At 38.2% G+C, this 27,048-nt stretch overlaps 1 protein-coding gene and 9 non-coding genes across 12 annotated transcripts; 1 reads left to right on the top strand and 9 right to left on the bottom strand.

Annotated features, from left to right (window-relative positions):
- Positions 1 to 2,375: 2,375 nt before the first annotated feature.
- trnak-uuu (transfer RNA lysine (anticodon UUU)) lies at positions 2,376 to 2,448 on the bottom strand. Its single transcript has one exon. It is a non-coding gene; the product is annotated as a tRNA-Lys (tRNA).
- A 2,180-nt stretch (positions 2,449 to 4,628) lies between these two features.
- On the bottom strand, positions 4,629 to 4,710 carry trnas-aga (transfer RNA serine (anticodon AGA)). Its single transcript has one exon. It is a non-coding gene; the product is annotated as a tRNA-Ser (tRNA).
- A 1,063-nt stretch (positions 4,711 to 5,773) lies between these two features.
- trnas-cga (transfer RNA serine (anticodon CGA)) lies at positions 5,774 to 5,855 on the bottom strand. The gene has a single exon. It is a non-coding gene; the product is annotated as a tRNA-Ser (tRNA).
- Positions 5,856 to 5,975: 120 nt separating this feature from the next.
- trnak-uuu (transfer RNA lysine (anticodon UUU)) lies at positions 5,976 to 6,048 on the bottom strand. The gene has a single exon. It is a non-coding gene; the product is annotated as a tRNA-Lys (tRNA).
- An 899-nt stretch (positions 6,049 to 6,947) lies between these two features.
- Positions 6,948 to 7,029, bottom strand: trnas-aga (transfer RNA serine (anticodon AGA)). The gene has a single exon. It is a non-coding gene; the product is annotated as a tRNA-Ser (tRNA).
- A 120-nt stretch (positions 7,030 to 7,149) lies between these two features.
- On the bottom strand, positions 7,150 to 7,222 carry trnak-uuu (transfer RNA lysine (anticodon UUU)). Its single transcript has one exon. It is a non-coding gene; the product is annotated as a tRNA-Lys (tRNA).
- A 901-nt stretch (positions 7,223 to 8,123) lies between these two features.
- trnas-cga (transfer RNA serine (anticodon CGA)) lies at positions 8,124 to 8,205 on the bottom strand. Its single transcript has one exon. It is a non-coding gene; the product is annotated as a tRNA-Ser (tRNA).
- Positions 8,206 to 9,286: 1,081 nt separating this feature from the next.
- trnas-aga (transfer RNA serine (anticodon AGA)) lies at positions 9,287 to 9,368 on the bottom strand. The gene has a single exon. It is a non-coding gene; the product is annotated as a tRNA-Ser (tRNA).
- A 120-nt stretch (positions 9,369 to 9,488) lies between these two features.
- Positions 9,489 to 9,561, bottom strand: trnak-uuu (transfer RNA lysine (anticodon UUU)). The gene has a single exon. It is a non-coding gene; the product is annotated as a tRNA-Lys (tRNA).
- An 8,978-nt stretch (positions 9,562 to 18,539) lies between these two features.
- On the top strand, positions 18,540 to 25,213 carry LOC143707666 (uncharacterized). Of its 3 annotated transcripts, XM_077200049.1 has the most exons (8): positions 18,541 to 19,283; positions 20,054 to 20,219; positions 21,313 to 21,549; positions 22,475 to 22,531; positions 23,793 to 23,834; positions 24,493 to 24,560; positions 24,821 to 24,864; positions 25,132 to 25,213. In XM_077200049.1, exons 1-8 carry the CDS (start codon positions 19,071 to 19,073, stop codon positions 25,193 to 25,195), a joined length of 891 nt encoding a protein of 296 aa, XP_077056164.1. In that variant the 5' UTR covers positions 18,541 to 19,070; the 3' UTR covers positions 25,196 to 25,213. The 3 variants fall into 3 exon arrangements, with proteins under 3 accessions (XP_077056165.1, XP_077056164.1, XP_077056167.1); XM_077200050.1 differs by lacking the exon at positions 23,793 to 23,834 and having other exon boundaries at positions 18,540 to 19,283; XM_077200052.1 differs by lacking the exon at positions 24,493 to 24,560 and having other exon boundaries at positions 18,547 to 19,283.
- Positions 25,214 to 27,048: the final 1,835 nt, after the last annotated feature.

Below are 27,048 nucleotides of genomic sequence, written 5' to 3'. Positions count from 1 at the left end.
CTGCTGCGGTCCTTGTCTGCTGTGGACCTGCTGTGGTCCCTGTCTGCTGTCCTGACTGAGGGAAACAATATTTTGTATTTACTCTCTATATCCTCTTATCCTCTAAATCACACAAAACTCTGCATCAAAACAGTGATTTGGAGAATCAAGCACAACGAAGAACCAGCCATGGGAAACAGCTGTGGAGGAAGCATTTGTCAGAATCTTTGTCTCACATCATATGTTTAAGGATTCAATGACATAACTTACATCATGGTAGCCACATTTGCAGGGGATCTTTTTCCCAAAAATTTCTTTTTTTCTGACCGTTAGGCCAAATGCAGGGGTCAGGGGACAATTCTTTATCCTCTCTAACACTGCCTTCCAACGTCTGCTCCCAGGTCTCTGGCCAGTGGAAAATTTATATTTCCCCTGGGCAAACAGCATCATGACGCCGGTCCAGAATGAATCTGGCTTTCCTTCCTTTGGCATCTCTATAGGACAAGAGGCAGTCATTAGGCTGTTGTAGGCAACATGTAGGTCTACATGCACAGACAGACAGACAGATAGATAGGAAATTAAGCAACTACAATATAAGGTTGTATGTTTTTTTCCACAGTCTCAACTAATTTGTTCAGGAATATTTCAAGTCTTAAGTTTCTGAGACACTGTTTCATTTATATTGTTATGCTAATGTGAAATAGTTTGTTCAGATCTCATTAGATGGCATGAACTCACACTGATGGTTGTCGGTTATTAGAAAATGTAATAAAAACAGTTTAGTGATGAAAGAAATGGAAAAAAATGATACTCTCTCACTCACATTCTCTCTCTCTCTCTCTCTCTCTCTCTCTCTCTCTCTCTCTCACACACACACACACACACACACCACACACACACACACACACACATTCATATTCACTCACTCACTCTCTCTTTGAAAAAAATGGCTGTTATTTTACAAACTGAAATTGTATGAGAACTGAACTGAAATCACAACACAAGCCAATCCTGTTTCTTCATGTTTGTTAAGAAATGATCATACCCACTCTTTCACTCACTCTTATTCTCTCTCACACACACTTTATAGCACTCTCTTTGAAAACAACTGGTATCTGAAATTGTATGATGAATGACATGAATATATATTAAAATATCCAATTCAGTTTACCTTGATGCCTATTTTCTGTGTCAATTTCTTGTCCTATTGCAATAGATGTTATATGGTCAGTTGGTGTAACCAATATTTTGTCTAAAAGACTAATATTGTACAAAAAAGTTAATATGAATAATAATTTAATACTCTACTACACTGTAATAATGGGTGTTTAAACCATTTGTACTCAAATGGTCAAAGAATAGACATAAAACAAGAAGTTTACAGCATATGGTCTTGCTCAGTACAACGAAAAACCCATATCATTTATAATAAAACATATTCTCATAGAATATTACTAAATTAACTACTAATTTCATGCAATTGCATGAACTCTAGGAGGTGTGAAATATTAGATATTGGTCATTTTTTGTGGTTACACCATTTGACAGTTTAACGGGCTGTCAGTTCTATCTTTTGTAAAAAATAGTTTAAATGTCATATTAAATAATAATTAACATAGCGATCAGTTTTCTGACCGTCTTATCAAACTTAGCAGCGACATTTAACACTTGACACAGACACAAAATCGAGCATCTCTGTTCTAGTTTAATTTGATGGACACAAGAAAGACACGCAAAAGACACTTAAAAACGTTCAGTAAAGAAAATAATTAACATTGCGATCAGCGTTATCTCTTAAGGTTTGTGACCGTCTTATCAAACTTCACGAAAAACATCCAACGTTTGTCACAGCAGAAGTATTTACAAACACACCACATACTTTTACGATTTCATTTCAGTGATTTACATAATTTTAGTAAGTTCTGCTTACTTTTAGTGTCGAGAGATATTCGATGCCGGTAAATAAAGTTACCTCAGAATGAACTGTGACATCGTCTCCATCAGTCAACCAATGAGAACACTGTTCGCACGGGGCCCTGTTTCGACGCATCTGATTGGCTCTTTTGCCCCCCTTGGAGCGGCAACTGTTTCGAAGCATATGATTGGCTCTTTTGCCCCGCTGTTGTTAGGAGTTAGGACACTGTTAGGAGTTGTTAGGACTTTGTTTGGACTTGTTAGGACTTTGTTTGGACTTGTTAGGACTTGTTAGGACTTTGTTTGGACTTGTTAGGACTTGATAGAGCAGTCCATTTAGTGGAGGTTACGGCCACGACTACAAGCTGGCTGAAAGGGGCATGTCGTTTGGCTTGGTGCCTTGCAGCGTCGCTGCCCGAGGCCAGTGTAGATCAGCATGAACTCAACAACAAAACGTACCGCTCCACAAAAAGAGGCTCATTCGCCCGAACAGGGACTTGAACCCTGGACCCTCAGATTAAAAGTCTGATGCTCTACCGACTGAGCTATCCGGGCTCTTGCTCGAGAAGCGTGCGTGCTGCGTGGGAACGCACAGCAAAATGAATCGTATTGGCGCAGAAAAAAGAGTGTCCTCCAATGCATTGCGTTTCATTCTTCGAAGATTAAGAACGGCCGTCAAAACGTCTGCTATGTCAAAATATATTTGCAAATTAGTGGGAATGCAGCCTATTAGACTGATGATAATAGTCATTAAAGGAAAATAATGCTAGGAAAAAGAACAAAAACTCACTGCTACTTGTCTGGAAAGCCTCTTCACACGCTTCAATGCTGTTGACTTGCCGCGCTCTTATCGTTATTGTAAACTTGTGTCAAAGGCGCAGTTGTTTGTAGCAAATAGCAAGCCCGCGGCACTCTAGGTAACAGCCAGCGAGTGTACTGACACCTAGCGATTAGAAAATATACACGCACCATATTCTCTCTGAAGCAAGATTCTTCCGAAATAAATAGGAGCGTTTCGTTTTCAGTCTTTTCTCTAAGGGTTCGAACCTGAGACCTCATGCTTTCAAAGAAGGTCCCAGTTTCAATTCACTCGAACATCCAGAGCACATCAAGGGCACGCGCCCTTCACAAAAAAGTAGCCTGAAGGACGGGGTGAGGAGAGGTGGTGACATGGAGCTCAATTACAATGGCACCCAGAAAACCTTGCCGTGACCCGAATTCGAACCGGGGTTGCTCCGGCCAAAACGCAGAGTACTAACCACTATACGATGACGGCGAGCTACCGGTCTACCCCACGTGTCCTTGACTACAAAGGGGCCTTGTCATCTTTAGCTTGCAGACAAAACTGTTTCTTACCAACATAACTCTTTTCAAGGGTAATCCTGTAACAGTGACTTTTTTTTCCTTTTATAAAGTTTAAGCTAGGCCTCCAGAAGGTTACAAACTAAAGCAGGCGCATGCTGTCAACGTTAGGGGTGGGAATTGGCAAAAATTTGACGATTTGATAGTATTGCGATATTTGGGCCACGATTCAATATTATTGCGATTCTCAATATATTGCGATACAGCAAGTATTGCGATTCGATTCTGCGATATTGCGATTCACGTCCCCCATATTATTCAAAGGCATTACAAAAAATTAGGAAAATAAGACCGCTCACCTCACTTTAAATGTCACATTTAATTCTGTAAACATTATCTTCTACACATTAACTGAAGTGCAAAAACTGAAAAACTTGTTCTTGAACATTCGGGAGACACATTGCAACACTGGTTTCATCACTTGCCCACCGCGGCACCGAAACAAAAACAAAAAAAAAGTTTAAAGCGTTAAAAATGTTTAACGCAATTACGCAGTATCCGTTAAATCCTGCCTGTATTACACACACACACACACACACACGACCCACAGAAAAGACGCGCGTCAGTATCAAGTTCTCTTTCGAGCTTGAACAAACCATAACACACACAAATTATGCCAAAATGTCAGTTTTGTCGAGTGTTCTCATAAGAGCAATCTTGAACTATTTAAATAAACGTAGAGATTTGTGAGAAAATGGGACGCGTGTCAGATCGCGTCTCTGTCCCACATTGCACTGCATTAACGAATGTACAGCGCTCAACGCCTGTCGCTCACTCGTTTTCATTCACTCCTTCAAGTTAACAGTATTAGTGGACTAACGTTAACTTAGGGAATAGGCCTAACTTAGTGAATGAGGGTTTAGAGGGCGATTTCAACCCATGTTCTCAAGCAGTGAAAAATAGAGGACAATGACAACGCGCTGACAGACAAGACCGAGCAGATAATATTTAATATGAAACAAACAAAACTCACTGAGCTCCCAGCACATAACTTAAAATTATTTAAATACAATAGAGTAACATAAAGCAGACATAATAGAGTAACATAAACCTGAGAATAATCATAAAACCGAAATTTACCCACACTTTCGATTTGAAAGATGCGGAGCGTCGTGTACAACAGTAATACTGAAGCCATTTTCATTTGAATTTGCTGTCGAATGTACGACAACAAAGCACCGCAACAAGCGCCACCTTGTGGATGTAATACACAAATGTAAATGATCAGAGTAAACTCTGAGAAAACCGGAAAGTAAAACAGATAATTTTATAATTAAATATCGCAATACTTTGCGCTACTGTATCGATATAATTGCGTGCGCAAAATATCGCGATACTGAACAGAATCGATTTTTTCCCCCACCATTAGTCAACGTAGTCGGCAGGATTCAAACCTGCGCGGGGAGAGCCCAATGGATTTCTAGTCCATCGCCTTAACCACTCGGCCACGACTACAAGCTGGCTGAAAGTGGTATGTCGTTTGCCTTGGTGCCTTGCAGCGTCGCTGCCCGAGGCCAGTGTAGATCAGCATGAACTCAACAACAAAACGTACCGCTCCACAAAAAGAAGCTCATTCGCCTGAACAGGGACTTGAACCCTGGACCCTCAGATTAAAAGTCTGATGCTCTACCGACTGAGCTATCCGGACTCTTGCTCGAGGAGCGTGCATACTGCGTGGGAACGCACAGCAAAATGAATCGTATTGGCGCAGAAAAAAGAGTGTCCTCCAATGCATTGCGTTTCCTTCTTCGAAGATTCAGAACGGCCGTCAAAACGTCTGCTATGTCAAAATATATTTGCAAATTAGTGGGAATGCAGCCTATTAGACTGATGATAATAGTCATTAAAGGAAAATAATGCTAGGAAAAAGAACAAAAACTCACTGCTACATGTCTGCAAAGCCTCTTCACACGCTTCAATACTGTTGACTGGCCGCGCTCTTATCGTTATTGTAAACTTGTGTCAAAGGCGCAGTTGTTTGTAGCAAATAGCAAGCCCGCGGCACTCTAGGTAACAGCCAGCGAGTGTACTGACACCTAGTGATTAGAAAATGTACACGGACCATATTCTCTTTGAAGCAAGATTCTTCCGAAATAAAAAGGAGCGTTTCGTTTTCAGTCTTTTCTCTAAGGGTTCGAACCTGAGAGCTCACTCGAACATCCAGAGCACATCAAGAGCACGCGCCGTGCACAAAAAGAGTAGGCCGAAGGACGGGGTGAGGAGAGGTGGTGACATGGAGCTCAATTTCAATGGCACCCAGAAAACCTTGCCGTGACCCGGATTCGCTGCGGCCACAACGCAGAGTACTAACCACTATACGATCACGGCGAGCTAGCGGTCTACCCGACGTGTCCCTGACTACAAAGGGGCCTTGTCATCTTTAGTTTGCAGACAAAACTGTTTCTTACCAACATAACTCTAATCAAGGGTAATCCTTTAACAGTGACTTTTTTTCCTTTTATAAAGTTTAAGCTAGGCCTCCAGAAGGTTACAAACTAAAGCAGGCGCATGCTGTCAACGTAGTCGGCAGGATTCAAACCTGCGCGGGGAGACCCCAATGGATTTCGAGTCCATCGCCTTAACCACTCGGCCACGACTACAAGCTGGCTGACAGGGGCATGTCGTTTGGTGTGGTCCCTTGCAGCGTCGCTGCCCGAGGCCAGTGTAGATCAGCAAGAACTCAACAACAAAACGTACCGCTCCACAAAAAGAGGCTCGTTCACCCGAACAGGGACTTGAACCCTGGACCCTCAGATTAAAAGTCTGATGCTTTACCGACTGAGCTATCCGGGCTCTTGCTCGAGAAGCGTGTGTGCTGCGTGCGAACGCACAGCAAAATGAATCGAATTGGCGCAGAAAAAAGAGTGTCTCCAATGCATTGCGTTTCCTTCTTCGAAGATTCAGAACGGCCGTCAAAACGTCTGCTATGTCAAAATATATTTGCAAATTAGTGGGAATGCAGCCTATTAGACTGATGATAATAGTCATTAAAGGAAAATAATGCTAGGAAAAAGAACAAAAACTCACTGCTACTTGTATGGAAAGCCTCTTCACACGCTTCAATGCTGTTGACTGGCGCGCTCTTATCGTTATTGTAAACTTGTGTCAAAGGCGCAGTTGTTTGTAGCAAATAGCAAGCCCGTGGCACTCTAGGTAACAGCCAGCGAGTGTACTGACACCTAGCGATTAGAAAATATACACGCACCATATTCTCTCTGAAGCAAGATTCTTCAGAAATAAATAGGAGCGTTTCGTTTTCAGCCTTTTCTCTAAGGGTTCGAACCTGAGAGCTCATGCTTTCAAAGTAGGTCCCAGTTTCAATTCACTCGAACATCCAGAGCACATCAAGGACACGCGCAGTGCACAAAAAGAGTAGGCCGAAGGACGGGGTGAGGAGAGGTGGTGACATGGAGCTCAATTTCAATGGCACCCAGAAAACCTTGCCGTGACCCGGATTCGCTGCGGCCACAACGCAGAGTACTAACCACTATACAATCACGGCGAGCTACCGGTCTACCCGACGTGTCCCTTACTACAAAGGGGCCTTGTCATCTTTAGCTTGCAGACAAAACTGTTTCTTACCAACATTACTCTATTCAAGGGTAATCCTGTAACAGTGACTTTTTCTCCTTTTATAAAGTTTAAACTAGGCCTCCAGAAGGTTACAAACTAAAGCAGACGCATGCTGTCAACGTAGTCGGCAGGATTCGAACCTGCGCAGGGAGACCCCAATGGATTTCTAGTCCATCGCCTTAACCACTCGGCCACGACTACAAGCTTGCTGAAAGGGGCATGTCGTTTGCCTTGGTGCCTTGCAGCGTCGCTGCCCGAGGCCAGTGTAGATCAGCAAGAACTCAACAACAAAACGTACAGCTCCACAAAAAGAGGCTTGTTCGCCCAAACAGGGACTTGAACCCTGGACCCTCAGATTAAAAGTCTGATGCTCTACCGACTGAGCTATCCAGGCTCTTGCTCGAGAAGCGTGCGTACTGCGTGGGAACGCACAGCAAAATGAATCGTATTGGCGCAGAAAAAAGAGTGTCCTCCAATGCATTGCGTTTCCTTCTTCGAAGATTCAGAACGGCCGTCAAAACGTCTGCTATGTCAAAATATATTTGCAAATTAGTGAGAATGCAGCCTATTAGACTGATGATAATAGTCATTAAAGGAAAATAATGCTAGGAAAAAGAACAAAAACTCACTGCTACTTGTCTGGAAAGCCTCTTCACACGCTTCAATGATGTTGACTTGCCGCGCTCTTATCGTTATTGTAAACTTGTGTCAAAGGCGCAGTTGTTTGTAGCAAATAGCAAGCCCGCGGCACTCTAGGTAACAGCCAGCGAGTGTACTGACACCTAGCGATTAGAAAATATACACGCACCATATTCTCTCTGAAGCAAGATTCTTCCGAAATAAATAGGAGTGTTTCGTTTTCAGCCTTTTCTCTAAGGGTTCGAACCTGAGAGCTCATGCTTTCAAAGAAGGTCCCAGTTTCAATTCACTCGAACATCCAGAGCACATCAAGGGCACGCGCCGTGCACAAAAATAGTAGGCCGAAGGACGGGGTGAGGAGAGGTGGTGACATGGAGCTCAATTTCAATGGCACCCAGAAAACCTTGCCGTGACCCGGATTCGCTGCGGCCACAACGCAGAGTACTAACCACTATACGATCACGGCGAGCTACCGGTCTACCCGACGTGTCCCTGACTACAAAGGGGCCTTGTCATCTTTAGCTTGCAGACAAAACTGTTTCTTACCAACATTACTTTATTCAAGGGTAATCCTGTAACAGTGACTTTTTTTCCTTTTATAAAGTTTAAGCTAGGCCTCCAGAAGGTTACAAACTAAAGCAGACGAATGCTGTCAACGTAGTCGGCAGGATTTGAACCTGCGCGGGGAGACCCCAATGGATTTCGAGTCCATCGCCTTAACCACTCGGCCACGACTACAAGCTTTCTGAAAGGGGCATGTCGTTTGGCTTGCTGCCTTGCAGCGTCGCTGCCCGAGGCCAGTGTAGATCAGCAAGAACTCAACAACAAAACGTACCGCTCCACAAAAAGAGGCTCGTTCACCCGAACAGGGACTTGAACCCTGGACCCTCAGATTAAAAGTCTGATGGGTTACCGACTGAGCTATCCGGGCTCTTGCTCGAGAAGCGTGCGTGCTGCGTGCGAACGCACAGCAAAATGAATCGAATTGGCGCAGAAAAAAGAGTGTCTCCAATGCATTGCGTTTCCTTCTTCGAAGATTCAGAACGGCCGTCAAAACGTCTGCTATGTCAAAATATATTTGCAAATTAGTGGGAATGCAGCCTATTAGACTGATGATAATAGTCATTAAAGGAAAATAATGCTAGGAAAAAGAACAAAAACTCACTGCTACTTGTATGGAAAGCCTCTTCACACGCTTCAATGCTGTTGACTGGCGCGCTCTTATCGTTATTGTAAACTTGTGTCAAAGGCGCAGTTGTTTGTAGCAAATAGCAAGCCCGTGGCACTCTAGGTAACAGCCAGCGAGTGTACTGACACCTAGCGATTAGAAAATATACACGCACCATATTCTCTCTGAAGCAAGATTCTTCCGAAATAAATAGGAGCGTTTCGTTTTCAGCCTTTTCTCTAAGGGTTCGAACCTGAGAGCTCATGCTTTCAAAGTAGGTCCCAGTTTCAATTCACTCGAACATCCAGAGCACATCAAGGACACGCGCCGTGCACAAAAAGAGTAGGCTGAAGGACGGGTGGTGACATGGAGCTCAATTTCAATGGCACCCAGAAAACCTTGCCGTGACCCGGATTCGCTGCGGCCACAACGCAGAGTACTAACCACTATACAATCACGGCGAGCTACCGGTCTACCCGACGTGTCCCTTACTACAAAGGGGCCTTGTCATCTTTAGCTTGCAGACAAAACTGTTTCTTACCAACATTACTCTATTCAAGGGTAATCCTGTAACAGTGACTTTTTCTCCTTTTATAAAGTTTAAGCTAGGCCTCCAGAAGGTTACAAACTAAAGCAGACACATGCTGTCAACGTAGTCGGCAGGATTCGAACCTGCGCAGGGAGACCCCAATGGATTTCTAGTCCATCGCCTTAACCACTCGGCCACGACTACAAGCTTGCTGAAAGGGGCATGTCGTTTGCCTTGATGCCTTGCAGCGTCGCTGCCCGAGGCCAGTGTAGATCAGCAAGAACTCAACAACAAAACGTACCGCTCCACAAAAAGAGGCTCGTTCACCCGAACAGGGACTTGAACCCTGGACCCTCAGATTAAAAGTCTGATGCTTTACCGACTGAGCTATCCGGGCTCTTGCTCGAGAAGCGTGCGTGCTGCGTGCGAACGCACAGCAAAATGAATCGAATTGGCGCAGAAAAAAGAGTGTCTCCAATGCATTGCGTTTCCTTCTTCGAAGATTCAGAACGTCCGTCAAAACGTCTGCTATGTCAAAATATATTTGCAAATTAGTGAGAATGCAGCCTATTAGACTGATGATAATAGTCATTAAAGGAAAATAATGCTAGGAAAAAGAACAAAAACTCACTGCTACTTGTCTGGAAAGCCTCTTCACACGCTTCAATGCTGTTGACTTGCCGCGCTCTTATCGTTATTGTAAACTTGTGTCAAAGGCGCAGTTGTTTGTAGCAAATAGCAAGCCCGCGGCACTCTAGGTAACAGCCAGCGAGTGTACTGACACCTAGCGATTAGAAAATATACACGCACCATATTCTCTCTGAAGCAAGATTCTTCCGAAATAAATAGGAGTGTTTCGTTTTCAGCCTTTTCTCTAAGGGTTCGAACCTGAGAGCTCCTGCTTTCAAAGAAGGTCCCAGTTTCAATTCACTCGAACATCCAGAGCACATCAAGGGCACGCGCCGTGCACAAAATGAGTAGGCCGAAGGACGGGGTGAGGAGAGGTGGTGACATGGAGCTCAATTTCAATGGCACCCAGAAAACCTTGCCGTGACCCGGATTCGCTGCGGCCACTGTAGAAGATTTTATTATTTAGAAAACAAGTAATTTTGCTATATATTTGGACACAATTATTTCTTCTGTCTGTGACTTTGGATTTCCTCTGTGTATGTGAAAGACCTTGAATGGAATGTTGTTTGCTGCAGAAAATTCTATTCTGAGAAGTCACATGGTAAAAGACCTTTACCCAAAACTATCTATAGGGTGTTACCTTCTTTGGAAGAAGAAGTATGTATATAACTCTGAACCAAAATGTACTCGGGAGCGCGCACTGGAAGGCCAGAGGGCCAGAGAGCGTTAGAGCGCCGTTCTATGGAACGGGACGGCGTTCGAAAATAAAGTCTAATTATTTCTGGCATCAAAGATCTCTGCGAAGTTATTTTTCAGAAAGATTGAAAACCACAACATTTGGCGCCCGAACAGGGACTTGGGTTTTGAAGCAGAAGGAACCACGAAAGGCGACTCTGGTGACCGACACAGACAACAGTGGCCACTGTACTTTGAGGTGAGCAATTTTTGCTTTTGAAAAAGTATGTGTTGTTACCAGTGAGCCAGAGTGGTAAGACCCTTTAAAATGCTTCTCCAAGTTTAAAGAACTAAAAAATTGAAAAGAGGATCTTTGATTCTAGAAATAAGTGTCTATTGTTGTTGACGATATCAAGTAATGTGTTAAAGCGCGGCGGAGCTCCCGTTAGTGTTTGCCAGTATTTATATAATCTGATGCAGATTGTATGAATATTGGTAGGATGCTGATGTGCCGCTAAAGGTTTTGTCGTATGTACGTAAGAATTTATGTTTACTGTTAAAGGATAACAGTTATTGTTTTTTCTTGTCAAGAGGGCCTTGAGGATGACAAGTGTACTGGTTAAGGTTAATCAGTTGTTTTTTTATGTTTACTGTTAAAGGATAACAGTTATTGTTTTTTCTTGTCAAGAGGGCCTTGAGGATGACAAGTGTACTGGTTAAGGTTAATCAGTTGTTTTTTTATATTTACTGTTAAGGATAATGGTAAATGTTAATGATTAAGGTTAATCATTTTCTGCTCATTAAGGATAATGAGTATACTGGTAATGGTTACCAGAACTCTGTGTTACTTATTAAGAGGGCCTTGAGGATAATAAGTTAATTGCATGTGCACAGATTAAGTTTGGTTTATTGTTACCGCCTTGTTATAGGTTAACAAGGGACTGGGTAAGATTTATGTGGATTTCGCCAAGAGGGCCTGGAAGGATGGCGAATATTGCACAGATAAGTTTAGCTTTTGGTTACCGCCTTGTTATAGGTTAACAAGGGACTGTACGGAAAAGCTATGTAGTATATGACTTTGTTGTGTCGGAGGAAGTGAATCGCAGAGGTCTGTGATAGTTCAAAGTTATTCAGTGAAGTATTGTTTGTAAAAACAGTGAGAAACACTGTGAGTAGAATTTAGCTCTGTGAGTGAATGTAGGATCCTGTCCTGTGTGTCTGCTTGACTGTGACTGTGGTTAAAAATAGGTGACAAGGAATGTGTGAATGTGCTTCAGAGACAAGTAATGTATAAATGAGTATTAAAAGTAAAGGAAATAGTAAAAGAAAACAATTGTTTCAAGATATTAGTCTTGCAGATTATTGTAGTATAAATAAGTTAAAGTATAAAATATATATTAATAAATGGACTGATATATATTAATGGATAGATAAATAAAAATGCACATGCTTAATATATTCTATCTTATATCTGAAGACGTCTAAAATTTGTATCTCATTATCCCTGAAGACAAAGTGAGAGAAAAATGATTCCATTGTAGATAATTAAGGTTGTGCTAAGAAAAAATAACTTGTGCAGTGTGCTAAAAGTGAACAAGATTGGGTGACCAAGTTTAAACAGTCATAAATAATTTACAGCAATCTTAGAATTGTAGTAAATGGGAATTGTTGGTAATGGGTGAGGAAAAGTTTATTCACCATGTTAGATTATTTTGAGCACAGCATGCAAATACAGAAGAACGATTGAAGGCTGATTTTATGATAGGGAAAATTATTTAATTGTATTATACTCAGAAAATCAAAGTTAGATTATTGCTCATATTGCAATGAAGAAATAGCTTGCTTTTTCCTGCAACGAAAAACTTGCTTTACTAAAAACAGAATGGGAGAACTGCTGTTGTCAACCAGTGATTATTATATAGTATAAAAGATCTAGGAAAAAGATGGTTAAAAGTGGAATTTAGATAAAGAGCTAATAGCTCAGGAACAAATATTTATAAAGATGAATTTGATCTATGCAGCTCTCTGAGTGTTCAAGTTTCAGATGGCTTCAGTGTCGAATGGAAGAGGTGAAAGGTCAAAGACGACTGCAGAGAGAAGAAGAAGAGTGGGTGAGGGGCTTTCAGCTCCCCTTCTGAAGATGACCACTCTCTGGAAAACTCAGCATGGAGAAAGACTGATTTAATGCTGGAAAAGGTGAAACGTTCACTATTTCACTGGAGACTTTTTCCTGAGGACAAGAGGAAAATCCTGAGATGCAAAGCTGTGGCAAAATCTATCAAAGCCCAAACTGAGAAGGGGCAGAGAAACAACAGAGCCTATATTTCTGTTTACACCAAGCCTTGAGTGACAGCTAGGCTGACGACATATGCAGAGCGACAGCCAAGAAGCTTTAACAGACTGTTAATCTAAAAACAGAAGAACTGACCGAAACCCTTCCCTTACGGGCAACACAGGTGTGGCAACTCCGATGATCCCTCTAGAGACTGCTTCAAATTTAGTTATTATATTAACTTTATTCATTCTGATTATTCACTGGTCTCATAAGCAATTCTTTATATTCTCTGCTAAACTAACCCTCTTTGCTTTTCCAGTAGATTCAAGTCCAGCCATATAAAAAAGAAAGAGAATACACTGAAAGAGAGAAGTGGGTGCTCAACTCACCAAATAGTTCAATCTGAGGCTGGATTTGGTATAGTGAGGATTATATGAAACAATTATAGGGCTAAAAGCATGAAAAATTATTCTGTAGCAAAGAAAAAGATAGACGCAAAATGTCAAAGAATTATTATTATTGTTTGCAAAACAATGATACTGGTCACTCCATTTTGTTTTGCTAAGTTTTTAGAGATATAGATTGGAGAAAAAATTACTCCAAAAGTCCAAAACTATGAAATCGCAAAAAAAAAAAAAAAAATGCTGTCAGAACTGGGATAATGAGATGGAAATGTTGTTGGCCATGGATCCAAGATTATGCAGAGATCTCCAATTTCCTAAAGCAGCTCATGAGCAAAAAACAAAAAAAGAATAGGAAAATAAGAAAAACAAATGACAAAATGCATTTGAAAAATTACAATTGCAGGCCTATTATACTAAAATACTTAGTCTATCAGAATTTGTAAAAAAATAAAAGGATTATAACAATGGTGTTAAACTAAACCTTATGATCATTGACTCTTCCTAATAGTGTTTGACATAGCTGTGTTGACCTGATCAACCCTTGGCTAAAATTATAGGATGCCACATTTAGAGCACAACCTGCAAGAATGTATGCTGGCCAGTGTGTGTGTGAGAGAGACACTGAGTGTGAATGAGTGAGAGATGATGTTTGAAGAGACACTAAGGCAAATCAATTATTTTGCCAATACAGCTGTATTTAAAATGTGTGGGCCCACAGGGCAAAATTCTGCCCAGTAAAATAATGACCATGGATGCATTTGGTTAAATTTCCTGGTCAGGAACTGAAGTAACAATATGAAAAAACAAAGAATGAAAAGAGAAAAATAAAAATATAAAAACAGTGCCACATTTGCGCAGCGCATAACATATCTGCCTTTCTTTTCAGCATATCATGATGGAGCTGATCTTTGTCAAAAGTATGAAATATTGTCATGTAACTTTTGTCAAAGTGGGTTGAGTATTGTCCAAGATGCCTAATAAATAATGGGTTGATAGTGGAACTCTAGACAAAGAGATAACTGAGTTGAATTGACTAATTATAAGAGTACATTGAAATTTATTGTGAGAAAAATGCAAAAAGTTGCAAATAATGATGAAAAGTCAAATCTATGAAAAACAAATGAGAATATATATGGATTAAAGTCCTGCTGTTAATGAAAGCAGAAAGGACACCACTCAGCCCACATGACCTTTCTACAGGTAACATCGAGAAGGACAATGGGACAGATTAGCAGATGATTGAAATCACATGATGTTTTCACTAACAAAAATAATTAAGCTTTAATTTACAGATAGCAGCAGCTCAATTCCAGGAAGGATTCTGGGACAAGTCTAACAAAAAGAACCAGTAACTATGCTTTGTAATTTCAGAAGAAGTGATCAACAGTGTGACATTTGAGTCCATGCCTCTCAACTTAAAATAAACCAACTAACTTCAGCAAACCCCCACAACTGAAGTGAGGGATCAAGGACATGCTGACAATGAGAGAAAGAGTCCATTGCAACGAACGACTCACTGGAGACACCCTGGTGAAAGATGTAATGATTGATGACAAGGTTAACAGAATGATCAAATCATGAATGGAAGAAAAGACAAACTTGACCAGAAACACAGTAATGAGAGGAACTGTGCAAAGAAAAGAGAATCAACAGAGATGAGTACAAGCTCAAACAATAGTCAACATCAACCAACTTTCCTATGATTGGATGTTCAGCCCTTGAATAGATTCAGTAGCAACTTAATAATAACCCCATCAAAACAAAAAATTATTGCGGAGAAAAATATATTACGCAACATAGAAAACAATGATAATGACTAATTAAGAAAAGAAACTAAAATAATGTTAACAATTAATATAGCATAATGGGAATTAAGACAATTAATGAAGGAAAAAATTAGAACTAAAAATAACTTTAAAATACATTTTAAGGGGTACTCAGATGTAACTTGTCAATACAATGGTATATTTAATTAGTTTAAGGCTACAGTTGAAATTAAAGCAAGTATTAACAAATATTAAATTTTAATTTTAATTGATAAGAATACAATTTGATTCAAAATGCAATTGATTAATTAAAATGATATCAAGTAGTGCTTGATAGAAAGGATAGAAAGTTTATAGACTTAGAGGAAGTTATTGAAATCCAATAACTAACAGGCCCTTGTGAACAATCTAAATGGCACCAGAGGGGGGTCAAGAATAGATATTTGGCATTTCACATGAAGGACAGATTGTTGAACCAATGAATACTTTTGAATATTCTCAGTCCAGATGCGCAATGGTTTTAAACCAGTGCGCAAAGGGGGGAGTAAGGAAAGGAATAGTAAGGAAAGGAATTAAAAATTAAAATGAATATAAAATTATAGGCATTTTAAATTAAAAGGCATTTTCGCAAAGTTTTGTGAAATTTGTGGCAAAAAGCAAAGTTAAGAAAAGAACAGCGACAAAAATAGGCCATATGTCAGTATACCATGTGGACATGATATAGATGGGTAAAAGCAATGAAATCAACAGAGGAGGGCAGGAACAGAAATTATATTTCTAACAGAAGTAATCCTTAGATTGGAAAACTATCAGAAATAAGGTCAGATTATATGTCAACTAAACAGAAGTATTAAAGATTAAAAATAAGTTGCATACGAACACAAGGAAGTTTTAATAATGATTAAGTTATAATGCTAATGGTTTAAAAGGTTGATAGAAAAACTTTTGGATTGTTAGATATAAAGAAAAAGAAATGTACATATAAGGAATATGTAAGAGTGCAAAAAGTTATTTGCTAGAGTTATTTTTCTAATTGTCTAATGAGTTTATTGAATGACTATTATGAGATAAATGTAACATTGCTCTGAAGCTTTCTTAGTTAGAGTGATTACATGAGACATAATTAGTTTATTCATGATAGTTTATTTAGAAATTAGTAGAAACGAAGAAAATGTATTCAGTTTAGTCTTGAACTGAGGAGCTACAATGAGAATGAGAAGCAACACGCAAGATTAAAAAGGTCAAAATGGAATTTATTGTTTAAATTTGGTAATAAAATAGAAAGTAAGTGAAATGTATTGCAATTTATTAGATAGGTGTAAAGTGTTCTGTTCACTAAAATTGACTGACTAAAAGATGGATTCTTCGAATTTAAGAAATGATATTCTCTCATAAGAAGTGATAAAAATGAGAGAGTTATGTTTACCCACAACCCAGTCTCACGGCAGTTCGTGACATAGTCACGAAATTTAATCTATTGATTCGTGTTCATGGACACGAGTTTCCCCATTTTTTCGTGTCACTCAGCACGACTTTCAATCTAATGTATTTCAATGGGACGTATTTTTCGTGCCTGCACCACGTTTTTCTTTCGAGAGCACAGTATTGTTTTTTTCTCAATTGTTATTCATTTTGCAAACTTAAGAGCTACATTACTCAACATTTAATCAATAGATTTTAATCCTCGTTTTTATTGCTTTATATTCGGTAGGCTACTCAACATTAATCTATTTATTCGTGTCCAAAGGGCACAAATATCCTTCTTTTTTTCGTGCCACTCAACACGACTTTCAATGTATTTCAATGGGACGTATTTTTCGTGCCTTCACCATGTCTTTCTTCCGAGAGCACACTATTGTTTTTTCACAATTGTTATTCATTTTGTAAACTTTAAGGGCTACATTACTCAACATTTAATCAGGTGATTTTAATCCTCGTTTTTATTGCTTTATATTCGGTAGGTTACTCAACATGAATCTATTGATTCGTGTCTATGGGCACGAATTTTCTTCTTCTTTTTTCGTGTCACTCAGCACGACTTTCAATCTAATGTATTTCAATAGGGCGTATGCACCACGTCTTTCTTTCGAGAGCACACTATTGTTTTATCCTCAAATGTTAGGCTATTCCTTTTGCAAACTTTACATTACTCAACATTTAATCAGGAGATTGTAATCCTTGTTGTATTGCTATATATTCGGTTGGCTACTCAACACGAATTGATTCGTGTCCTTCAGCACGAATTTCCTTCTTTTTTTCGTGCCACACAACACGAATTTCAATCTAATGTATTTCAATGGGGCGTATGCACCACGTCTTTCTTTCGAGAGCACTATTGTTTTATCCTCAAATGTTAGGCTATTCCTTTTGCAAACTTTAAGGGCTACATTAGCTACTCAACATTTAATCAGGTGATTTTAATCCTCGTTTGTATTGCTTTATATTCGGTAGGTTACTCAACATGAATCTATTGATTCGTGTCTATGGGCACGAATTTTCTTCTTTTTTCGTGTCACTCAGCACGACTTTCAATCTAATGTATTTCAATGGGGCGTATGCACCACGTCTTTCTTTCGAGAGCACACTATTGTTTTATCCTCAAATGTTAGGCTATTCCTTTTGCAAACTTTAAGGGCTACATTACTCAACATTTAATCAGGAGATTTTAATCCTTGTTGTATTGCTTTATATTCGGTTGGCTACTCAACACGAATTGATTCGTGTCCTTCAGCACGAATTTCCTTCTTTTTTTCGTGCCACACAACACGAATTTCAATCTAATGTATTTCAAAGCCGTCTTTAATTTTGGGCTACTAATCAAATGTTGATTAAAATTACATAATTACAGGACTGCATATTCTATATGCTTAAAACATGCCTTATTTTATTGTGGGATATTTTATAATTGTCGATGGTATTTCAATTTGCAATGGCTTATAGTGAGCCTACTTTGCTTTTTTTTTTTGCGCCAAAAAAATTAAAAAACAGAATAGCCTACTTTTATAGAACTTTCATCTCAATACTGATTATGAAGTTGTAATAAATTAATTATATAGCCTACTGCAGAAATGTTTATTGCTTTATATGGACATATCCTTTGGCAAAGAGATGGATGCATTCTGGGAAGTGATATGTGTTTAAATGTAATGGCTACATACTCGTGTTCCTTCACTTGGACATTTACGCTGACCCCTTTAAAATTTTGAGCACGGATATAAAATATTAAGACTGTACTTTTTAATTATTTCGACATTTTGGCGCAATTTTGTGCAATACGTCACTGTGTGCGACCATCGCAGAAACCATTGCCCAGCGCGATTCCACCACGGTAAGTCGCTTACAATAGTCTAATAAGCAAAATGAATTCATGAGCATTTACACGTCCAAAATTAATAAAATTACGTGTTTATAAAAAAACATTTTCTAGGCCTAGATATAGGTTCTAGATGTGTGTGTGTATATATATATATATATATATATATATATATATATATATATATAATGAGTATTTACATAAAAAAAACATGTGATATATATAAGTATATATATATATGCATATACACACACACACATATATATATATACATCACATGCTTTTTTTCACTGTAATGTGTCAGTAATAACAATATTATCACTTGGTCTAACGTTATACTGCACATATGAACACACACTGAACCCTAGACACATGTTATGCGCCATTAAAAAAGTAGCACAGGAAATAGGAACAACGTGAATCTGTATTTATTTATCCTAAGCATTTATTAGAAAATGGGAATCACTCACTATATTAGGGTACACTTTTTAAATCTTATATCAACATAACACTACATAATTAACATTTTCTGTTGTTCTCCCTGCAGATCCTGTCAAACATATCACCTGTCGAACCTATCCGAACCTGATTTTCAAAACCCAAAGGCACTTTTAAGAGCCAACCTCTATCTCTTCATTATTTTCTATATCTTACATCCTCTCTGTTCTCTCACTATCTATATTTCTGTCCATCTCTTCAATCTTTATCTATCTCACAGTCTTTATCTATTGCTCTTTCTTTCCTCCCTGTCTGTCTTTGTCTACTTGTCTGTCTTACCCATCTTTGTCAGTCTGTTTGTCTGTAACTGACTGTCTGTCTGTCTGTATCTGACTGTGTGTTATAATGCCAGGGGGGTCTACAAAAAAGATCTGCCCCTTTTGTCAGGGGATTTTATTTTGCGCTCAAAAGATCTGCTCACATTGTAAACAGGAGCAGCCTCTGAAGCAGCGCCTCAAGAAGAAGCTTCAGAGGTTTGATGAGAAGCGAGAGCAATGGGTGGTTGGTCGTAAGAAAAACCACAACACTGCATCCATCAAGGATGAAGCCAATATCATGGTACGTACAATTTCATACATGACAGTAAACTGTCCAGATCATCTGTAAGTACATTCAGTGGTACCATTTGTTATTAAGTGAGCATTGCCAGCGCAAGGTCAGAAAGGCGTTTTTTTTTTTTGCCAATATAGATAAATTTGAATCTTTTTTTTTCCAATGATACTTTGTCCTCCCTGTGTCATCAGAATAAATTTAAAAGTATAATTTAACTATCAACTTTGAAGGCACACGTAATTGTGATTTGTATTTTTTATTTTAGTGGTGGTAATACAACCATAAAGTTATCACATCTTCACCGTAATACATCACATACCTAAATGATCTACCAGAGCAAAATTTGAACAAACAGCAAATATAATTGAAACTCAGGAATTCTTGAGTTCCTAATATATACAGGCAAGCATTATGACAGAATTACAGGTGCAATTTAATAATCAAACTTTATTTTCGAGTGGATGAGAAATAACACATGAACGAGTTACTAATGTTACAAAAATAAATATTTATAACGTTATAAAAAGGGTACCCTCATGGTGTCAGATTCATCTTTTTACTGTTTTTCTATATAGAGTTGTTTTTTGCTTCTAATGTATGAGCCTTTCCTGTTTGCACATAAAGCTAAACTCACCATTAGGTTAAAAATCCTGAATGGCAGTAACCTGGATGCTGTCATTAATAATGTTATATATTTTTAAATTAATATTCTTAATTATTTTTTATGTTGTTTTTCTATTACTTTAAACAGCAAACACACAATTTTGTCATTGCAGCTTGAGAAACTCCATGCCATTGGCTACAAACCAGTTCTGCTACTAGGAAAGGAGAACAAAAAAAAAGAAATTAAGTGCGAAATATTAATGCCTCGCTGCACACTCTCCATCTTTGCCCAGGACTACCTACAGAAGATAGGTTCATTTTATGAATACCTTTGTGAAGGTGAGATGCATGCACTGTATCTTAAAGTCACAGTTCACAACTTGTGTTGAGTACGCAAAATATTTTATTAATGTTTAAATCTTAAAGGAATGGCTCACCCCTTAAACTTAAATTCAGTCATTCTTTTTTTCTGCTGCTGAATGCTTGTATGATCATAGTCTACTCTATGTGACGTCTCTACCAACACATTTAATGTAGCAATGGGTAGAAAAACATAAAAATTCACACCTGGCAATTGATTATGGGAATTGAAGTAAACTGTTTCAAAACAGTAGTTTCCTGCAAGTGCAGATGTAGACATGTAGATTATTAGTGTATTGAGCCCTGTTTGTATTAATAGCATGCAGCACACTGGTCTACAATGGGATTTGGCACCCAGAGTTAAGTGCATTCAAGCATATACTGTCAACTTTTATTTAACTTTTAACAATTATGTTTGGTATTATTTTGTAGGAGCCATATTTCATTTCTGTTTTCAGCCCACATACAACCATATTTTTAATGTTTAAAGCACACTGACCACAGCAATTTTTGTAGTGACATACTAATTGAACACGTTACATTTGCAAAGACCCATTTTGGTCACTGGGTCGATGAATCAAATGATAATGAATCTATATATACTCATTAAAACAATATCGAGGACAGTGCTAAAATGTAGATCATTAACAGAAATAACACAAAGAAAAAGAAAACCATCAAATTTTTGCTGGATACACCACAAACTTACACTGCTAACTTTGAGGTATAAAGCACACACAGTCTAGTCTTAACTGAATAGTTTGACCCAGACTGTAAACAAACATTAAACTTGTAATTTTTTCAATAGATATTATGAGCACTCTGGGTTTAAAGATATATTGTATTGGTTATCGTCATAGAAAATCAATCAAATATATTACAGATATCTAATACATCTAGTGGACTCTCAATAGTTCTCCTGCAATCAAAAGTGCCTTCAAATCTGGTTGGGGAAAATTTGGTATATATTATTCAAAAACATTTACCTAACAGTTAAAACAGGTACAGATAATTTATGGTTAACCTCTATGTTTTAAATAAGCAAAACACAACACTTGTTTAACTTGCACAGGATGGACCCAGGATTCCAGTGGCAATGAGGATCAGCTGATTACACTGCAGCTCACACCCTGCGAGGCGAGATCCACGGAGGAGCAAGTGGAGCAGCCGGAATCCACAGAGGGGCAAGTGGAGCAGCCGGAATCCACAGAGGGGCAAGTGGAGCAGCCGGAATCCACAGAGGGGCAAGTGGAGCAGCCGGAATCCACAGAGGGGCAAGTGGAGCAGCCGGAATCCACAGAGGGGCAAGGTAATTAGAACAAATTTAAAGAGTTACAGTTTATATTTGTAAAGGCCAAAAGTGAAACTTTTGACTTGACTTCCAGTGTTTTTCCCCCATAGAGCTTGATGCAGGTTAGGGCTCTTTTCAACGAAATGAACTCAAACACACCATGCTATAACTTTTTTGCTGCTTGATAAAGTAAAACTCACTAGGTGATGATACACAGGGCAACTTTTTGAGCAATGTTGCTGGGCAATCTTGCCGAGGGATTATTCCTTGGGCACTTTCACATTGAAAATGGGCAACACATTTCTATCTGGATAATTTAGATGGGTTGTGGGCCCTGTGTCTCATCTGGTTGCCCGTTGACGGCAACATTGCTCAAAAAGTTGCCCTGTGTATCATCACCTACAGGGTTCTCATTTTCAATGGATAATCTGCTAGAAAAGTTGATCTGATATTACATAATTAGATAGATGATAGGTCTATCTGATTCTGTACTAGGGCTGTTGGAAGGAATTTTGTGAGTCTATTATAAATCTAAAAGTAAAATAAGTACTACTAATCAAATGCTGAAATTACTAGGCCAAATTTTATTATTAAAGATATTAGGATAAATTGAATATTCAAAATAATTGGGAATGTCAGTGTCCCATGAACACTGAACTTAACCATTCTCCCACCCCTTGCGTTCCCTGAACAACTCAGCGCAGGATCAGTGCTTGTTGAAACAAATTAGGATTATCACAAACAGGATGGACCTAAACGAGAAAATGAAACACGTGGAGTTAATGGAGCAACCTTAATTCAATCGCAATAAGAATGCATATACTTTACACCTATTAATACATGTACTGCCACACTTGTGCGATGTTGTGATCTTCCAGTATTTTAAATAATAAGTTAAAGATTTATTTGGTATATGAGTTATTTTCTTTCTCCAAACCCACAGCTGTCTTCACAGGGTCAGCCAGGGGCACAGTCGCAAATCGGAAAAAAAAAAAGTCAGGTATGTAAATGTTTGTCCGTCCTTCGGATGAGACGTTAAACTGAGGTCCTGACTCTGTGGTTATTAAAAATCCCAGGGTGTCCTTCGAAAAAGTAGGGTGCGGTGGGGTGTAGGGGTGTAACCCCGGCATCCTGGCCAAATTTGCCCCTTGGCCTCTGTCCATCATGGCCTCCTAATCATTCCCATATATATATATATATACACACTGATTGGCTTCATCACTGTCTCCTCTCCACCAGTAAGCTGGTGTGTGGTGGTCGTTCTGGCGCAATAGAGTGCCGAAGTTATGACGTCACTTTATAGGCCAAAACGTGGAAGTGAGTTAGCATTTTAGCACCTCCGGTTCCCTCGCCCTAAAGTCTATGGGTTTTTTTAATGGGTTTTTGCTAAATCGCCTGAAATAAGGTCTGTGTTTAACAAAGCCTCTAAATATTTTCACGTTTTGATCTATGACATAAAACACACCAGTTATAACCTGCTTGTGTTTTTTTAAACTTTATTGTGTCTTTAAAATATCTGACGGCTTTATTTAGGCTTCAAAATGTATACATTTTGGATGAACTTGTAAAGATTATCTTGATAGGCAAAATGTGTAAGGGTCACAACTCTTTGTTGAACACAGATCTTATTTTTGGGGATTTTCCAAAAGTCTATGGGGAAAATGCATAGCTTTTCGATCGAGGGAACCCATGCGCCGCTAGCTTCCGAGTTGTCCTACAAAATGACGTCATAACTTCGGCACTCTATATAGCTCCCGTCGCATCATCCAAGTGGATGCTGCACATTGTTGGTGGTTGAGGAGATCCCCCCTTCTATGTAAAGCGCTTTGAGTACCCAGAAAAGTGCTATATAAATGTAATGAATTATTATTATTATTATTAGGGTAATTATTGGTGGTTCTGATAACTGTTACCATAGCTTGGTAACTATGAAACTCATTAGTCAAGCAGATTCTCTAATAAGTAAATTAATTACTTAGGCCTAAATAGAATTTAAAGGGGACCTATTATGCTAATTTCCAGTTCTATATTTTTATTCTGATACTCCACTAGTGTAGCTTTGCATGATCCTAAAAAAGTCCTTATTTATCTTAAACTGGTCCTTTATGCAGACCCTGTCTGAAACAGGTCATTTTAGATGGAGTATTCTATAAGCCTACTATGATTACTATTTTCCAATGAGCCTGCATGTGATGTAAAATCTGGAGCTAAATTAAACAGTGAGTGGATATATGACTGGACTGTAATCTTATATCCCACAGGGGGACCAAGGCAAATGCCTGAAAGGAAAAGGCCACAAAAGAGTAAGTGCATGTAAATGCAATGATTCATACTTTGCTAAACATTGCAACTTAACCCCTGTTAATTCGCTTCAGTTCAATTGCTTATTTTTTTAACTACTACAACAGACAATTTCCGGTAGTCACAATTTTATTTATTTAATGAATTATTTAGAAAACGCTTTTATCCAAAGTGACTTACAAATAAATACAATATTTACAGTAGAAGCAGTCAAATCAACAACAGGGCAACAATAATGTATGTTGTGACCTAAATGTTGTGACCAGTCCAGCTAGTCCAGCATAGCACATGTAACCATGATTATTCATAAAAGATATAGAATGATTAGTATTATTGAGATTATTACAATTGACAAGCTATAAAATCCAACAGGCTTAATTAGTCAAATTTGACCAAAATGCATTGCCAAGTAGTAGAAGAAGCAGCAGTGGAGTATTCTTAGTTGCGAGCTGTGGCTTAGCAGTAGTATGGTTATTCAAGCAAGCATACCACATTGGAACCGAGAGTAATTTGGTTCCATGGTACATGTTTTGATTAGTGATAAACATCACTTGTCTTCCTTGCAAGTCTGGTCACTACTTAAGTCTTCATAGTTGTGTTTATTTTGTTCCTAATCTAACTATCTAAGAAATATTTGAAATGTGTTTTTGATGTTCACAGATTGCTCCTACCACACTCGCCTAGAGGCTTTCCCCATCAGGAGTGTAGTAAGAGAAAGAGTGAGAAAGGTTAGACAGTCATAAAGGAACTGCAGAGTGTAGGCAGTATGCAGAGTGTAATATAGGATTTAGAAACTTCTGTGTGTTTTGGCAAATACATATTATACATACCATAATTGTTAGGTAGATACTTTTTATGTGTTCAGTCTTTTTGAATTACAGTTTATGAAGGAGTGTCTTCTGAAAATCAATGAAACTCAATGCCTATAATCGGACATAATAGCCTTATGCTAAGAATGGAGTTTATTTTTTGTCTTTTCTTACATTAGGGCAAAGCAGAAATGCTGGTTGACTGGGAGCCCTGTCCAGTATGGTATGTATTATTCTGTTCTTCTGCTTTATGAATTAATGCATACATTATTTATTTACTTAAACTTTTTTTTTTTTTTTTTGCTACAATTAAGTATAACAGTTTCATTTTCCATCTATGAAGGACCACCACCATTAATGCATGCATGAAGGAGGTGGTCCTTCATAGACGGAAAATGAAACTTATACTTATAAAAGACATGTTCGGTAATGTTTTAAGTTTATTGGAAACCCCAACCAGTAACAGAAAAAAAATCCCTTCTGTTTTTAGTGGTGAGCAGTGGGCCCAGTCCTGGCAGCCAAAGGATTCACTCCAAAATAATGAAAATAAATAAAGTGTATATTTAGAACTCCATTTTGGTTTCAGGCTATTTATTAAATTGTTTCTGTGCTGCATTTGAAGTCATATCTCATCTTTCTGTAGTAGTGAAAGGGGAACATCTCCAAGAATATGACCTGGAGTTTAATCTCAAAAGGGAATGTACTAGAAATGTACTTAATCCAACTGAATTTTCTTTTTCAGATGTTATTCAAAAGCATGTTTCATATTTCATGAATGATTATAAATTGCACTGTTATTTTATTACAGTTGACGTGTAATTTGATTTCAGCCTTATGGCTTGTTTGACATGAAGCTAAAATATGAAGTTCAACAAATAAGACTGTCCTTCTTTATACTCGCACATTATATCATATATTTTACATTGTCTCTCTCACTCTCTTCTACTCCAAACTCATCAGCTGACTGGGTGTTTTATGTCTTAAACCAAATGTATTTTCATCTCAACCCTCTTGAGCCAATCGTGTCATACAGTAGGTCCCTCCACTGTGGTCATCAGGAGAAGAGCTCCACATTCATCCAGATCTCAGCATTGCTACTCACCCCTTCACCACCACCAGTGTCGGCTCCTTTCATATCATGCATTTCTCTTAAAAGAATGATGTCTTGATGTGGTCCAATTGCCAAAGACTATATAGTTTTAATTTGTTATGCACCTTGTCAATAAATTTATTTGATCATTCTTTAAGCCTCTAGTGAGTAATTAAGCAATAAATAAGCATTTGGCATATTTCCACTTATATTTTTGTGAAAGAACACAAATACACTACAATAACACTTGCAAAAGATGATCATTTTTGTTTTACTTTTCCATACATACATTTAATTCAAAACAATATGAGGATGAAGTGGTTGAGACAAAATAAACAGACTACATTAAGCATATTTATATGTGAAATTTGTTTAACTTTACAAGTGGATTCTTTTTTAATTAAAATTTAGGTTAGCATATATAATTTAATCAGGGCTCTCAAGTTTTATAAAAAAATTGGAGTGAGGTTACATTTGTTAGGGGAGGAGCCACTCACATATTTGAAACAGTGGCCCCAAGTTTTTACTTGCAATTCAATTTTATCTATTGTTCTTGACAAACAAATTATAGCAATTGGTAAATCTGATAAACAGACCAATTCATCCAAATAAAATAAATGATTTTATCTTCTAAACAGTTTTTGTCACTAGTTAAAAAGCCAAATATTGATTTATTGAGAAGGTCTTGATCTGGAGAGTAGCATTTCACACATTTTGGAATTCTTTAATATTATATTGTTTGTATACTTATTGCATCTAATGCTGACATATTTATAAGTGGCAGTTTATTACATTCATCAGTTGGTAAAACAAACATTTGCAGGCCATAATTAAATAAATAAACATAATAAGTCGCTCTTTGGGGTAGCATAACTCCCGTCGACAATCTTGAATTCATGTCTACTGTACCAGCTAAAACCACAGATTTGAAGTCTTGGCGATTTTTTTTTTCATCCTAATCATATATAAATATAGCATAATGTATGTTTCGGCTGTATAATGTATGCTTCATAATATAGAATAGTAAAGACACATTTTTATAACATTATTCCTGGTCGGGAAACCAGAAGAACTACAAGTATGGTGACTGATTTGTACATTTTGTAAGTTCAATGGCGCGTCTCTCGTGGGAATTGTAGTTTATACAGTTTTTTTCCCAACTGCTTACACACAAAATCTTTTTTGTCACACGATTTTTTGAAACCTTTCACTCAAAGTGCAAAACTGCACACCACATCTCCAAAAACAATAAACTATTTCTCAGCCTTTGACTCAGTTTTCAATTGCATAAAACACTTTTTTCAAAACACTAGGCTA

This window comes from Siphateles boraxobius, unplaced genomic scaffold (assembly GCF_051911475.1).
Source record: "Siphateles boraxobius isolate OS27281-9 unplaced genomic scaffold, OSU_SipBor_1 42, whole genome shotgun sequence".
NCBI lineage: Eukaryota > Metazoa > Chordata > Actinopteri > Cypriniformes > Leuciscidae > Siphateles > Siphateles boraxobius.
The sequence above is the reverse complement of the archived record's forward strand: the minus strand, read 5'-3'. Positions and strand labels throughout refer to the sequence as shown.